This window comes from Oncorhynchus mykiss, chromosome 27 (assembly GCF_013265735.2).
Source record: "Oncorhynchus mykiss isolate Arlee chromosome 27, USDA_OmykA_1.1, whole genome shotgun sequence".
NCBI classification, from domain to species: Eukaryota; Metazoa; Chordata; class Actinopteri; order Salmoniformes; family Salmonidae; genus Oncorhynchus; species Oncorhynchus mykiss.
In genome coordinates this window covers 23,261,007-23,278,097 of record NC_048591.1, presented here as the reverse complement: position 1 = coordinate 23,278,097, position 17,091 = coordinate 23,261,007, and the positions used below count along the sequence as shown (strand labels likewise).

Genomic DNA, 17,091 nt, shown 5'->3' with positions numbered 1-17,091 from the left:
TATGTTTGGTATGGGCATTTCAGATTCACCAGTTCACCACCCATCCAGGGCATAGACCTCAATTACAATACTGCTGTTCCTCCAGGTGTTGTTTCATATTGTCCCGTGATACACAGTTCTCTATTGTGTGGTTAAATGTTTGCCAAATTAATCACTTTTAATTGGAATTGTTTACCATATTGTAGCCACATCTCTCTACAAAGCCTGGAAAATGTCCCTGTTACTGCCTTTCTAAACTCCTGAATGGTTTATACCTCCTGAATGGTTGGTGGTATTTTATACATTTTTATTTAACCTTTATTTAATGAACTAGTCAGTTAATATTTACAATGACGGCCTACCCCAGCCAAACCCTAACGATATTGGGCCAATTGTGCGCCGCCCTATGGGACCCCCAATCACGGCCGGTTGTGATACAGCCTGGAATCGAACCAGGGTCTGTAGCTGATGCCAGTAGCACTGAGATGCAGTCCCATACCACTGCGCCACACGGGAGCCCTAGTATGCAGTCCAATCAACATTAGTCTTAATTTTGACCCTAAAATGCTATTTATTTATCAGATAGAGTATATATCTGTCCTTAATTTTGGGGAGCAGTCAGTGAAAAAATTGGGTTGTGTGTCATGATAAGTAGCAGCTGAAAATGTTGAAGCCAGACTTGCTGAATTGCTATCATTTAACTGAGGAATGTGCATGTGCAGTATTAGGCCTACCATTCACTGGAATACGATGGAGTAACTACCTGAAAGATACAGAAAACCACATAAACTGCTTTTATCCATATATGGAGAGGAACATAACACCATTTTGCATTGATGGAGGAGTACATTAGATGATTTTTCTGAGGGAAATAAAAAACATTTAAATCATTCTGATTTGTATATGTTATGTGCAGTGTTTGGAAAAAGTGACTCTTAATACCTCTACATTTTCATTGAATGGAGATGTAAAATGAGCGTGCGGATACGGTTCCAACGATATGCCATGTGTAGATAGGCTACAGCTGGATTGGGAGCATCAGCAGACAAGGCAGCCTCCTCGAAGAAATAGAGGGGAAAACAATGTTTGCATCTGTCGCCACACCCAACACATTAGCCGAGGTTGTAGTATCAGAAAGGGAACGTTTTAACCCGGTGATAAAGACAAGACCACAGCTAGAGGCTGTGAATGAGCCACAGATTGAGGAGAGACTGAGGAACGGCACAGACATCAAGCATCTTGCGCATCACCAGCATACTGTAGCTCGCAGCATGAATATATATGCCAACATTGATATGAAGAATGAGTGCATGTTCAAAGGTTCTCAATATACTGGTCAGTATTGAACAATTATGGTGCCACGTGTTAAGGGACACTTCAAGACAGGCATTTAAAGATGCGGACTCGGCTCTCTGTCAATGCGCATGATACTGCGGTTCTACTACTACGGCACGCTCCAACTCACCTTGAATTGGTACGCGTCTGTCCTCCTGTCATTCGATAGTAAGGGGCGGAATAATAGCCAATACACGCCCAAAATCCTCTATCAGCAACCAATCCAATGATAGAAGAGGCGGACCTAGTGGTTAAATTCTCACAAAGATTTCACTATGCACTCGTAAAACAGCTCCGTCTACTACAATCGCCGCGGTGCAGGTGCTCTGTCTCTTCGAGGGAGGATGCGGACGGAAGGACGGGGGAGGGAAGGGATGAAGGGAATCGCCGATAGGAAAGTGCATAGAATATGAATAAAAGGGCGTCGATAAGAGCGCGCGCGGTGCAAGGTCGAATATGACAGATTCGTTGAACGGGGCACTTTGCGTTGTAATAGCTGGTCGGCAATAGTACTATGATTTGGTATGTGGCCACTTTGATAGCAAGTGTATTCAGCACCAGAGGAACGGCCGCTCAAGGTGAGTTGAAGTGCAATATATTTTGTGTCGCCCATAATATATAATTTTGAGCGACTGCATGTGGGTTTGCTGCTGGCCTTTGCATAGCATGCTCATTCTAAATTGGTAGATAAACGCAATAACTGTTTTTCATTGATATAAATGGCTGCATTTTCTCTAGTCACGTGAAAGTTCTGCCTTGGTTTATTTGTATTTCTAAATATTTTAGGTAAAATATTAGCCTACTCCTTATCATGCAATTATCATGTAATATAGCCTAAAGAGTAAAAACTCATATTTGAAAGGACAAATAAGTGATACATAATATTGCATAATTCTGTGCAAAAATAATTCCTCCATTATTTGAGCAGAAAAATACTACAAGCATATTACTCTCGCTACTGTAAGTACATATTGCTATGGTCAGTGATAGTAGCCTATACAGTCAGGACGTGTTTCAGATGTGTCAGATAAAAGGCAAAAAACACGAAATGAAACGCATTTTTCTTCTGATATTTGCTTTCGAAGAAAATCTGTCATGATCAGTCGAGGTGTCAGCAGTCTCAAATGTGATGATTTTACAAAAAGGGGTGTGACTGCTTCACTAGTTTCCAGCATGGGAAAGTAACTCCTCAATGCAGCAATATTGTCACATGACATTGGAACTTGTCTGTGCATGAATGTATTTATTTAATTTTACTTTAGATTTGTGTGTATTGTTGTGAATTGTTAGATATTACTGCACTGTTGGAGCTAGGAACACAAGCATTTTGCTACACCCGCAATAACATCTGCTAAATATGTGTATGCGACCAATAACATTTGATTTGATTTTGTCTGTTTAAATTGTATTTCAGATGGTATGTAACTGCTGTGTGTGATGTGTCAGTAACTGACAGTTGTGACTGATGCAGTGCCCATTAGAGATGTTTACCAAATGGTCTGGAGTGGCGCAATGAACTGTTTAATAATTACAATATAAATTATGCAAGTTTGTTCACATTTTCATGAATCTACTGTGTTGACCCATGGACTGACTTAACCTTGCTCTTCCAATATTGTCCAGATGGGGGAGTCCTTTCTCGAGTCGTCATATGATGATGACTGAGCTCAATGACCCCTCATCCTCTGTCTAAAGTTACTCTGCTATCTGTTTTATTTGATAATTAGGATTTGTGATGGCCAGGGGTTTGTTTTTCTATATGAAACATAATTAGATATTAGTTAGTCAAAACATACATTATTATTTCCTTTATGCTGTTTCTTTGATAATTCATACCTGTCTTGGTCTCTCATATAGCAGTCACATTCAGTCACTGCCAGTTCCAACCCTGAAATATGTATTACCTAGGTATTACCAGTGGGCTATACAATGTTGTTGTTTTTTATTTTTAATTCCACCATTCATTTTGGTTAGGGTTAGGATTTATTTTTCCATAAAAAACGTTTTAGAAAACTGTCAACCGCTGAAATGTGATTACACAAATCTGAAAACTGCCTATGCAAATATTAGGTTAAACAGCGTATGTGGAAAAATATAAATTCCATTGGTATACTTTCTAAGAATGTCTGCATCATTTGGCTGTTGCGTTTGCTATCTCTGTGTTAGGCATGTTGGTAGATGAGATCAAATGTCAGAGTAGAGGGTATTGTCCCTAGCAGGGTTGGTCAATTCCATTTCAAACCAATCAAGTCAGAAAATTAATTCAGAAGCAAAAATCAGTTTTGCAAACTATGGGCATGAATTCAATTTTAATTTATCTCCTGAATTGACATGGGCATGACCCCATTCCCAGTCCTTGGCAATATGTGTTTCATCCTACTGTACCATGACTGCCTTCCTGTTCCCTGAGCGCCGATGACGTGGATGTTGATTAAGGCAGGACCCGCACCTCTCTGATTGAGAGGGGTTGAAATAAATGTGGAAGACACATTTCAGTTGAATGCATTCAGTTGTACAAGTGACTAGGTATCCCCTTCCCCCTTTCCTTTTCCATGCCTGAGAGGATACAGGCAGTCTAGTCTAGGCAATCTAGTCTCTTCTCTCTCTCTCTCTCTCCCTCTCTCTCTCTCTCTCTCTCTCTCTCTCTCTCTCTCACACTCATTCATTCAATCGTTCTCTGTTATCATTCACTCTCCTATAGTGCCCATTCACCAACAGATACCTCACTCACTTCACTCACTCCCTCAGTCACTCACTCTCTCAGTCATGCACTCACTCACTTTCACTCAGACATACAACCTATACCCTCACTCATTCACTGTCAGGCATATGCTCTATTTACTCTCCCAATCATGGGAGTAAAGCTTGTAAACCCAGCCTAGAGAAAGCCCTGTGCTCAAGCTGTGGAAGGCAGACTTTTGCCAGCACAGCACTGGGCATGTGCCAGCTCTTTCTGCTGCAACCACTCCTCTCGCCTCGGCCAGTACGCTCCCAGTGGAATCTCCATGCAAACAAAGCCTGGAGCATTCTGGGAAAGCCAGAGTGAGGAACAGGCCTGGTTGAAGCCCCCAGTTCTCTCTCTGGTTGACTACTCACACTTCTGACAAACTAGTGTAACCATACAAAACAAAGGCTGGCTCTCCCTCCCAGTTTGATGAAAATGAATATAATGCTAGTACTGTATCTGCCACAGCAACTCACAGAAATGTACAGCAATCAGGAATTTATTCCTTATTCAATCACTCATAGTTTCTGGCTGTACTGTATGTGATGCTTAGTTGAGGTTTGATGATCTACAGGCCTATCTGCTCCCAAGGAAAGTGCCAATCCTGAAAAGTCCCACGAGAATCCCGAGGGTAGTAAAACCGCAAGCACCACTCAGGCAGTCGAGAAGAAAATGGATTCCATCATTGAACAGGGAGGTTCCAAAGATTTTATATAGGGAAAAAATAACAGTCATATTAAGAGATTCAATATATGTCTCTGTTATTGACATAGTGAGTGAGACTGAGTGTGGCAGAGTGAGAGGGTAGATATAGAGAGAGTGTAGATATAGAGAGGGTAGAGACAGAGAGAGAGAGAGAGAAAGAGAGGGTAGATAGAGAGACAGAGAAAGAGAGGGTAGAGAGAGAGAGGGTAGAGACAGAGAGAGAGAAGGCAGGGAGAAGGTGGAGAGAGAGAGAGAGAAAGAGAGGGTAGATACAAAGGGAGAGGGAGGGTAGAGAGAGAGAGAAAAAGAGGGTAGAGAGAGAGAAAGAGAGAGAGATAGATAGAGAAAGGGAGGGTAGAGACAGAGATAGATGGAGGGTAGAGACACAGAGAAAGAGGGTAGATACAGAGATGTTAGATACAGAGAGAGAGGGCAGAGACAGAGACAGAGAGAGGGAGGGTAGAGACAGAGAGAGAGGGAGGGTAGAGACAGAGAGAGAGGGTAGAGACAGAGCGAAAGGGAGGGTAGAGACAGAGAGAGAGGGAGGGTAGAGACAGAGAGAGGGTAGAGACAGAGCGAAAGGGAGGGTAGAGACAGAGAGAGAGAGGGTAGAGAGACCTAGTAGTGTGAAGTAGAGTGAGAGGAGAGGAGAGTGGAAGAGACAGGGCAGTCTGTGACTGACTGGGATGTTTTAGAGTTCTGAAAGTTGCATGGAATTTATCGAGCAGATTCCATCACTCACACTTGTTCTTGAGGGCTGTGCAATTTATTTGATTTATCGATGTTGAATTAACATTATTTTCAATAACCAACTGTAATTAGAAAAGCCATATGAAAGCGCTAATAAGCATGCTTCTTGATGCAATTAATTTACAACACTATCAGGTTATTATGGCTGAAGAATCTACTACTTATTTAAAAAAGGAAGGAAGTTGAGTCTGTGTGTGACTCGATCTGTGTTAGCATGGGGAAATGTCAGTGATTTACAACCCCTGGCTGGCACAGGGCAGGGCAGGCGCCACCCTCCTTATATCCTGATTTCCTGTAATGTGCACCTCTGGCAGTGCCCCACAGTGTTGAATTGGCCTTTGGGCCTCTGGCACGCATGCCTGGCCTGTTTCACACCCCCTCTCTGTGCCCAGTGCCCAGGCAGGAGCAGGTGTCAGCTCATTGTCGACTGAGGGCTGGGGCCTGTCCTTAATTGGGCTGCGCTTGTCTTAGGGGGACGTGCAGCTACAGAGGGCCAGAGAGTGGAGGGGAGAGAGACTGACTAGGCTGGGCTGGCTCACAATACTGGCTTGTCAGGACAGAGATGTGTTTTAAAGGTATATGACACCCAGGTCTCTGTCTGTCAGCTGAATGCCACTGGTGTTTCAGAGAAAGCAGGCAGCTAGCCTGCGGTGGCCTGGCCTCTCATCTGTGTTGTGTAGTAGTGGGCAGCCTGTGTAGGAGGTAGTGTTCATGAGGCTGCTTTTCATGTAGGAGAGTGTGCTGTGCTCACAAGCATATGTTGGGTGTAGAAGGAAGGGCCACTAGCTCACATTGAGTAGAAGGAATAGGATTACTAATCTGCATTCTATGTTCCCTGTCATGCAAGGTTGCCTTCTCCACACAATGATTCCTGCTTAGGGTTGCAAAATTCCCAGAACTTACAATAAATTCCCTGTTTTTCCAGAAATCCTGGTTGGAGAATTCTGGATTTCCTGCTTATTCCCTCCTGATTCTGAGAATCATCTAACCTGGTTTTCGGTAAAACCAGGGAATTTATTAAATGTTTTTTTCCTCTGTTGTTATCACTTTTACTTATAGATGTTATCAGTACTCAGTTAGAGATTTTGGAAAGGTTGATAAGTAACCTACTTGACATACAGGTAACTGCCAAAATAATGGAAACACCTGAGTAAATGAGGGATACAAAGTATATTGAAAGGACATGCTTCCACACAGGTGTGGTTCCTTAGTTCATTCAGAAATTAACATCCCATCATGCTTTGGGTCATGTATAAAAATGCTGGGCAGGCCATTATTTTGGCTACCCATGGCTATGCCCCATAGGATGACAATGCCCCCATCCACAGGACATGAGTGGTAACTGAATGGTTTGATGAGCAAAAAAAATGTAAACGAAATGCCATGGCCATCTCAGTCACCAGATCTCAACTAGAGGTTGACTGATTATGATTTTTCAACGCCGAAACCGATTATTGGAAGACAAAAAAAGCTGATACCGATTAATCAGACGATTTTTAAAATGTATATATTTTTATATATATACAGTGGGGCAAAAAAGTATTTAGTCAGCCACCAATTGTGCAAGTTCTCCCACTTAAAAAGATGAGAGACGCCTGTAATATTCATCATAGGTACAGACAAAATGAGAAAAAAAATCCAGAAAATCACATTGTAGAATTTTTTATGCATTTATTTGCAAATTATGGTGGAAAATAAGTATTTGGTCAATAACAAAAGTTTATCTCAATACTTTGTTATATACCCTTTGTTAGCAATGACAGAGGTCAAACGTTTTTCTGTAAGTCTTCACAAGGTTTTCACACACTGTTGCTGGTATTTTGGCCCATTCCACCATGCAGATCTCCTCTAGAGCAGTGATGTTTTGTGGCTGTTGCTGGGCAACACAGACTTTCAACTCCCTCCAAAGATTTTCTATGGGGTTGAGATCTGGAGACTGGCTAGGCGACTCCAGGACCTTGAAATGCTTCTTACGAAGCCACTCCTTCGTTGCCCGGGCGGTGTGTTTGGGATCATTGTCATGCTGAAAAACCCAGACACGTTTCATCTTCAATGCCCTTGCTGATGGAACTAGGTTTTCACTCAAAATCTCACGATACATGGCCCCATTCATTCTTTCCTTTACACGGATCAGTCGTCCTGGTCCCTTTGCAGAAAAACAGCCCCAAAGCATGATGTTTCCACCCCCATGCTTCACAGTAGGTATGGTGTTCTTTGGATGCAACTCAGCATTCTTTGTCCTCCAAACTCGACGAGTTGAGTTTTTACCAAAAAATTATATTTTGGTTTCATCTGACCATATGACATTCTCCCAATCTTTTGGATCATCCAAATGCTCTCCAGCAAACTTCAGACGGGCCTGGACATGTACTGGCTTAAGCAGGGGGACACGTCTGGCATTGCAGGATTTGAGTCCCTGGCAGCGTAGTGTGTTACTGATGGTAGGCTTTGTTACTTTGGTCCCAGCTCTCTGCAGGTCCTTCACTAGGTCCCCCCGTGTGGTTCTGGGATTTTTGCTCACCACTCTTGTGATCATTTTGACCCCACGGGGTGAGATCTTGCGTGGAGCCCCAGATCGAGGGAGATTATCAGTGGTCTTGTATGTCTTCCATTTCCTAATAATTGCCCCCACAGTTGATTTCTTCAAACCAAGCTGCTTATCTATTGCAGATTCAGTCTTCCCAGCCTGGTGCAGGTCTACAATTTTGTTTCTATACACACATTTTTGTAATAATGACAATTGCAACAGTACTGAATGAACAATGAACACTTTTATTTTAACTTAATATAACATATATGGGCTTTTGGATGGGTGTTCTTATTAAGGTGATTCCACAGGTCGGTGGTATTTTTTGATTTAGCTGTTGCTGACCCCATGCTTACATCTTCATCACAAATAAGACACCTTGCTTTCCCTGGTGCCAATTCCATGTAATAGTCCCACACTGGTGCTCTGCTTTTCTTTGCCATCTGTAAAACACACACACAGCTCTGAAGTGACAATGATACTGAAGAGTCTGCTTAGGAGACAAATACTCTCAACTGTTTGAATAATAAGAGTTTAAGTTGCCTGTGATGAATGTTGAAAACAAAAACTGTCATTTCTATATGCAGAAAATCCTATTTTAACAATGGACATGGTAAGAATTGACTACCAAAGTGCGAGTCATAATTCCCATGACACCTTCTAGCAAAATCTGAAAAGCGGTTCCTTCATTCATTTATTCCATAGGATATTTTTAGATTCACTTAAAATAAGGTCTGTGTTTCGTGTAGGCTTACACCACCTTGACAATTTTATAACTGTGTAGATATCCATAGGACAAGGTTACTCTGATCAATATTGGCTAAATATAGGTGTATTTTTTTTTTGTAGAGTGGATTTATGAAAATATTTTTACAAATGTTACCTTATCCTAGTGAGATTTACACGGGTGTCAAAACGCCGAGGCGGTTTAAGCCTGCACGAAACACAGACCTTATTTGTTTATTAAAAAAAAAATTTGTTTGTAATTTTACCCCTTTTTCTCCCCAATTTCATGGTATCCAATTGATAGTAGCTACTATCTTGTCTCATCGCTACAACTCCGGTACGGGCTCGGGAGAGACGAAGGTTGAAAGTCATACGTCCTCCGATACACAACTAAAACCAAGCCGGACTGCTTCTTAACACAGCGCGAATCCAACCCGGAAGCCAGCCGCACCAATGTGTAGGAGGAAACAGCGTGCTGTTTGCGTGCTGTTGTTCTTAAGCCATTTTTCCACATCTTTGGAAGTATGTTTGGGGTCATTGTCCATTTGGAAGACCCATTTGTGACCAAGCTTTAACTTCCTGACTGATGTCTTGAGATGTTGCTTCAATATATCCGCAGAATTTTCCTACCTCATGATGCCATCTATTTTGTGAAGTGCACCAGTCCCTCCTGCAGCAAAGCACCCCCACAATATGATGCTGCCACCCCCGTGCTTCACGGTTGGGATGGTGTTCTTCGGCTTGCAAGCCTCCCCCTTTTTCCTCCAAACATAAAGATGGTCATTATGGCCAAACAGTTTTATTTTTGTTTCATCAGACCAAAATACATTTCTCAACAAGTACTATATTTGTTCCCATGTGCAGTTGCAAACCGTAGTCTGGCTTTTTATGACGGTTTTGGAGCAGTGGCTTCTTCCTTGCTGAGTGGCCTTTCAGGTTATATTGATGTTGGACTCCTTTTACTGTGGATATAGATAATTTTGTACCTGTTTCCTCCAGCATCTTCACAAGGTCCTTTGCTGTTGTTCTGGGATTGATTTACACTTTTCGCACCAAAGTGCATTCATCTCTAGGAGACAGAACACATCTCCTTTGTGAGTGGTATGATGGCTGCTTGGTCCGATGGTGTTTATACTTGCGTGCTATTGTTTGTACAGATGAACGTGGTACCTTCAGGTGTTTGGAAATTGCTCCCAAGGATGAACCAGACTTGTTTGAGTTTATTTTATATTTACAGGGACAGTGTACATTAATCAACGTTTCAGTAAAAGTGCCGGTTTTAGCCGGCAGGCTAATTTTCAACCGCAGTCCCTGAGCAGGTTATTAAAAACAATTACAATATAGACAATCATTGAGCAGTGAGCACACGCAGAGCAACATAGGACAAGCAAGACATAGCATACAGACAGAGCAACATGGGACAAGCAAGACGTAGCATACAGACAGAGCAACATAGAACAAAAAGCAGCAAGACAAAATTCATAAAAGCAACACAGTGTTTCCTCACCTCACAAGCTACAGACAACAGACAACATGGAAAGCGGCAATACACAGCTAGGGATTATGTTCACAAATCTGATTGACCTTTAGCCATGTCTTCATACATTTTGTGAAAGTGTGATAGGTGGTGCAGTTATTTGTGTCTGATGGCAGTGTATTCCAGACATGGGAAGCTCTCACAGAGAAAGCGGATTTACTAAAGGTGCTTTTCCTTAAGGGAACTATACAGTCACCTCTCATGGCAGACCTTGTGGATCTGCTGCCATATGTTTGGGTTTTCTGTTTAACAGAAATACTGAGTGGAGGGGGAGCCAGACCATTTAGGATCTTGAATACAAGACATGCGTCGGTGTATTGCACAAGATTTTCCCAACTCAGGAGATCATGCTTTCTGAGGATGTAACAGTGATGATGGCTATTGGGCTTCCTATCAAACACAGTGAGAGCCTGTTTGTATACAGGCTGAATAGGTTTTAATGTTGTACAGCAAGCTTGGGCCCAACTAGTCAAGCAGTATGTTAAGTGGGGGAGTATCATAGATTTGAAATGACCTTTTTCACATGCTTTTTAAAAGAGAGGTTGGAATCAAGTATGATGCCACGGTACTTAAAATCAGATACCACCTGGAGCTTCTCCCCTGACACATAGACATCTGGTTCAGTAGCATCTGTTGCCCTCTTTGTGCAGAACAAGCAAACAGTTTTTTTCACATTGAGATGCAAACACGAGTCACTGAGCCACTTTGTAACCTGGACCATTACAGTAGTGAGTTCTTGTGCAGCTTGTTGTTTGCTCTTTGCATGCACATATATCACTGTATCATCTGCATACATTTGAACTTCAGACCCAGTACAGACAGAAGGCTGATCATTAATGTACAGGCTGAACAGGAGGGGCCCCAGTATTGACCCTTGGGGCATGCCCACATCATTGCTAAGATTGGGCGACAGCTCATTGCTCACTCTGACACTGAGTTCTGCCTTCAAGGTATGATTTCATCAATCTCAAGGCATCAGGGGAAAAGTTGAACTTGGACAATTTTGTGATGAGAATCTCATGGTTAACAGTATCAAAGCCTTCCTTAGGTCCACAAACACAGCCCCAACAACACCCCCTTTGTCCATCTTGGACTTCACATTTTCCAGAAGAAAGCAGTTGGCTGTGAGCCCAATAAACAAGTGGAGGGGTTCTGTGTCAGTACCCTGACAGAGTCAATAAAGTAGGAATTGAAGGTGACCTTCAACCTTGTTGAGGTCTACAATTGTTTTCTGAAGTATTGGCTGATTTCTTTTGATTTTCCCATGATGTCAAGCAAAGAGGCACTGAGTTTGAAGGTATGCCTTGAAATACATTCACAGGTCCACTTCCAAATGACTCAAATGATGTCAATTAGCCTATCAGAAGCTTCTAAAGCCATGACATCATTTTCTGGAATTTTCCAAGCTGTTTAAAGGCACAGTCAACTTAGTGTATGTACACTTCTGACCCACTTCTGACCCACTGGAACCCACTGGAAAAATTACTTGTGTCAAGCACAAAGTAGATGTCCCAACCGGCTTGCCAAAACTATAGAAACCGGCTTGCCAAAACTAGAAATTTGTGTAGTGGTTGAAAATGAGTTTTAATGACTCCAACCTAAGTGTATGTAAACTTCCAACTTCAACTGTATGTTGGTATGTGTTTACGTATTCTGTGTGATGATTTAGTTAGTTAGTAAATAAATAATTAAGCCAATTTTTGTATCACTGATTCATCACTTAGGTTAGGGTTCGTGCAGACATCCAAGGATTATGCAACGTTCAGAATGAGACTGATGAGATAATAATAATTAATTGACTGTTATTGATGTAAGAGATATTTAGATCATCTTTAGAGTTTAAGTCGGGAGATAGTATCTCTGTAAACAACTGTTCCCGTGGTGCCCCAAATTCCTAAAGAGTTAATTGTTACATGATTAATTTAGTCAAGTAATACTGAAATGTAGTAGGTAATTATTTGATTTATTAAATAGCAGTCACAACAACACACACACACACACACACACGCACACACACACACACTGTGCTCTGATGTGACCGTCAGCACATGCAGGCTGGCATTCAATTACCACCCTGTCAGTAGCCCATCCAGCCCAGTCACTGCACATCCTTGAGATTCCTTCTCTAGTCTATATTATTCCATTACATCCTGGACATTGTGTGTTCTGTCCAGCTTAATCTGTGCTCATATCCTATTACTCATGGTATTGCATCACATACATACACCAGAACACTGTCTGTGCTGGTACTGAAGTGCTTGTAGTGTCATATTCACCTTAGCTCAATGCCTGATTTCATATCTCTCTCAAAGTTCTCAACACGCTATCACAGATTAAAGTGAAATAGACACAAATTATTTATTCGAACTTGGTTTCAGGCGCACAAAAAAGTTTTTAAAAAGTTGTCCACCAAACTATTTTATTTTTCATAGAACATTCGTGTACAGTACACGATTATCTTCATCATTCAGAAGTTGCCTTTTTAAAAGGAGACAATGTAAATCTTTTAGACTATCTGTGTGCTTTCCCCATGCTTGCAAGTAGTTCACAGCCGTAGTGAAGAATGATTGGGATCTTTTGAGAAAGCTCTCTTTAGACATTGCTCCATTTCCCTCTAGCTCTCTCAGAAGTCCTCTGACCAAAACTGGAGTGAAGTTGTCATCATGTCTTGCAGTCAATTTTGCCTCAATGTTTCTCAGAATTGCAGCTGACTCCACAGTACAGCGGTCCTAGCCTTCAAGCATCTTGATCGTGTCACTGAATACGGTCAAGTTTCCATGGACAAAGGCCAGCCAAAGTTCAGTCAGTGGATCTTCAAACATTGTTCACAGGACAACAGGGCCTTTGTCTTCAGAAAGAAAAAAGGATTTCAATGGCACATACCTTTTCAGCACTCTTTCTAGTGGGAGGGGTACGGTCCGGAGGAGAGGTGCTGGGTTCCGTTGGCTGATGTATTGGACCCTGAACTGCTGCGAAAATTCCACCGTTGACGGCCGGATCGCCCTGCTCCTCGCCCTCTGGAATCTTACACCAACTATGGAGTCAGCAGGAGCAGGTACCCCAGTCAGAGGAGTCGAGGAGCGCGTCCAGGAACATGCGGCAATGCTACATTATCTCGGTGCCATGATGGATCTCGTTGTCCAGACCATGGACCGCTGGGAGAGACAGGAAGTCTCTCCAGCGCCTCGACCAGCACAAGCGGGGTTACCTCTACCCGTCCTGTCTGGATCCAGCTCCAGTGGGATGCGTCTCTCCCTTCCAGGGAGTATGATGGGACGGCTGTACAGTGCTAGGGGTTCCTTTTACAACTGGACCTATACCTGGCCACCGTTCACCCAGCTCCCTCAGGAAGGGAGAGAATATCCGCCCTCATCTCATGCCTCTCGGGGAGAGCTCTGGAGTGGGCAAACACCATGTGGAGAGAGGAAGACGCGGCGTTGGACCACTTCGAGGAGTTCACCCGCCGATTCCGGGCCGTCTTTGACCATCCGCCCGGAGGTAGAGCGGCGGGGGAATGACTCTTCTGGAACTTGGCCGCCGGAGCAGGATGGAACGACAGGGCCCTCATCGACCACTATAGATGCAGCCTGCGTGAGGACGTCCGACGGGAGTTGGCCTGCAAGGATGTCACCATCACCTTTGACCAGCTGGTGGATCTGTCCATCCGGTTGGATAACCTGCTGGTCATCCGTGGACATCCTGAGGGGGCTCTGTCGGTTCCATCTCCCAGCAGTCCCGCTCCGGTGCCCATGGAGTTGGGAGGGGCTGTGCGTAGGGAGGCTGGAGGAGGGGCCTTCACGTGCACCATCACCATCTCCAACCTCTACCTTGTAATGTTTTTATGGTAGATTTGTCACAGATTGAGTCAGTGTCAGGAAGAGGATTTAGGCACCCTGGGGTGACATGAAAACCCCACAATGGCTCCAAATGTAGTACATTTATTATTTATATTTATTCAAATTGTAAATTATCTCTTATCACATTGGCTTTCGATAATGTCAAAATATTTTACGGCTATTGTTCTAGCTGGTATAATTACAGCCCAATGTGTATGGCGAGTCCACACACACACACAAATATGTGATCGTTATTGCAAGTACAGTAAAGAGTACTTTTCATGTCACTACGGCTCAAAAGGCAGGTTAGAATCTCCAGCGTATTTAACTCCTAACTGTACATGCTGTTCTACTGTGAACATTTTGGTTCTGCTCTGGACAGATGTTGATTGACTCAGAATAGATGTATTTTATTGATTAAGTGAGCTGCAACAGAAGGAGACTGCTTGCAGTGAGTAACTGTGTCTAGTATTGGTAGTGAACCTGCCTATTTAACTGGTGCCAAAATCTGGAATTATTGCCCGGCATTGTACTCTGTGACATGAACTGCCTCTGATTTAGCTAATTTACCTAACAGATGTAGACAGCAGCATAGTGTACTGGATAAAGTCGTCCCTTCAGGAATTTGTTTTGAGCAGGATCAGCACTACTGTTAGTTGTGGTTAGGAGTTAGTATTAGGGCTGTTGTGGTGACCGTATTACGCACACCGGTGGTCACTAGTCATGAAGGCAGTCAAATTCCTCATGACTGTTTAGTCATGGTAATTAGGTTTTCTCCAAGCTCTGATGCTGGTCATTAGTAGCCTACCAAACTTGCTAACAGCCTGGTACTCAGCACTCTATTGTCCCTCTAATCACTCTGACATCAATGCAAATGTTTTCAAAAATTGAATCAAACACTACTAAAAAGAGGTGGATCCCATCAGCTTTCTATAGGCTATATTTATTTCTCAACTTTCCTAATATTAAGCACATTGCTTATATTTACAACAGGAGTACAGCCTACCTGGCTTGCATGAAAATAAACCAGGGGAAAAGCGTTGGCCATTCACTATTTAAGTGCATAGATGACATGTATTTTTTTTTACACTGCCCCTGTTTCGATACGGTGCATAATAATGGTGCATTCTAAATCAAAACAAATTTTACACATTATTTAGGATATATACATATTAAATCAAGAATAGTCTGATAGGTGACAATATTAGCCTATCACTTGTAAATTATATATTATTAATGATGCCCAGCATAAGAAACAATGCCTTTTTTGCGACTTTTTCTAATCATAGTCGCACACCTCATGTAGCCTAGACCATGGGCCTATATGTTTTAATAAGGTTTCTATCACAACTAAAGTGGCCAAATAACTTCTTAAAATTAAGCAAATGACTCTGCTTTACAAGGGGTGTTGAGCCTAACTGTCACGTCAGTATTAATGGTCGGGAGACAAGCGCATGAATGCGTAATAGTGTTTTTTATTTACACAAATTACAGCGTGCCATGTACAGGCGCGGGGACAAAGACCAAACAAACTGTCATGTACTGTCATGTTGTCTTGTCTCTGTCCTTTCCCTTCACCCTGTCTCCCTCTGCTGGTCGTGTTAGGTTACCTTTTCTCCCCCGCTTTCCCCCAGCTGTCCCTTGTCTCCTCTAACTACCCATTCACCCCGTTCCCCACCTGTTCCCTTTTTCCCTCTGATTAGGTCCCTATATCTCTCTCTGTTTCTGCTCCTGTCCTTGTCGGATTCTTGTTTGTTTGTGTCATTCATGCCTGAACCAGACTGCCGTCATGTTTGCTGTAACCTTGTCCTGTCCTGTCGGAATCTGCCGGTCCATCTGAGCCTACCTATGTTTGGTAATTAAAGAAGCTCTGTTTAAGTTGATTCGCTTTTGGGTCCTCATTCACGCACCGTAACAGAAGAATCCGACCAAGAATGGACCCAGCGACTTCGGATCCTCTCCACTCAGCCGTCGAGATCCAGGGAGCGATGCTAGGCAGACACAAGCAGGAATTGTCTGCTGCTCGACATGCCGTTGAGACCCTGGCCACCCAAGTCTCCAACCTCACAGAACAGGTTCACCATCTCCGCCTCGATCCACCGGCCACTTCCAGGGCTTTCGAATCTCCGGAGCCCAGAATCAATAACCCGCCGTGTTACTCTGGGGAGCCCACTGAATGCCGCTCGTTCCTCACCCAGTGTGATATTGTGTTTTCTCTCCAGCCCAACACTTACTCCAGGAGCACTGCTCGTGTCGCCTACGTCATATCTCTCCTTATTGGACGGGCTCGTGAGTGGGGCACGGCAATCTGGGAGGCAAGGGCTGAGTGTACTAACCAGTATCAAGACTTTAAGGAGGAGATGATACGGGTTTTTGATCGATCTGTTTTTGGGGAGGAGGCTTCCAGGGCCCTGTCTTCCCTATGTCAAGGCAATCGATCCATAACAGACTACTCTATTGAGTTTCGCACTCTTGCTGTCTCCAGTGGCTGGAACGAGCCGGCCTTGCTCGCTCGTCTTCTGGAGGGTTTCCGCGCAGAGGTAAAGGATGAGATTCTCTCCCGGGAGGTTCCTTCCAGCGTGGATTCCTTGATTGAACTCGCTATTCGCATTGAGCGACGGGTTGATCTTCGTCACCGAGCTCGTGGAAAGGAGCTCGCGCTCTCCGTCGCCTCCCTCTCCGCATCACTACCATCTTCCTCTGCCGGCTCGGGTGCTGAGCCCATGCAGCTGGGAGGTATCCGCATCTCGACTAAGGAGAGGGAACGGAGAATCACCAACCGCCTCTGTCTCTATTGCGGTGCCGCTGGTCATTTTGTCACTTCATGTCCAGTAAAAGGCCAGAGCTCGTCAGTAAGCGGAGGGCTACTGGTGAGCGCTACTACTCCTGTCTCTCCTTCAAGATCCTGCACTACCTTGTCGGTCCATCTACGCTGGACCGGTTCGTCAGCTTCCTGCAGTGCCTTAATAGA

The 17,091-nt window shown here is 43.6% G+C and overlaps 1 protein-coding gene across 3 annotated transcripts in view; it reads left to right on the top strand.

The window, feature by feature from the left end:
* Window positions 1-1,599: 1,599 nt before the first annotated feature.
* igsf9ba (immunoglobulin superfamily, member 9Ba) overlaps window positions 1,600-17,091 on the top strand; it is a 73,985-nt gene continuing 58,493 nt past the window's right edge. The window contains exon 1 of one of the 3 annotated variants that reach the window (XM_021588049.2): window positions 1,600-1,892. In XM_021588049.2, coding sequence (XP_021443724.1) covers window positions 1,829-1,892 — 64 coding nt within the window. In that variant the 5' untranslated portion in view covers window positions 1,600-1,828. The remainder of the gene's footprint in view (window positions 1,893-17,091) is intronic. The other 2 variants (XM_021588046.2, XM_021588048.2) reach the window with 2 other exon arrangements.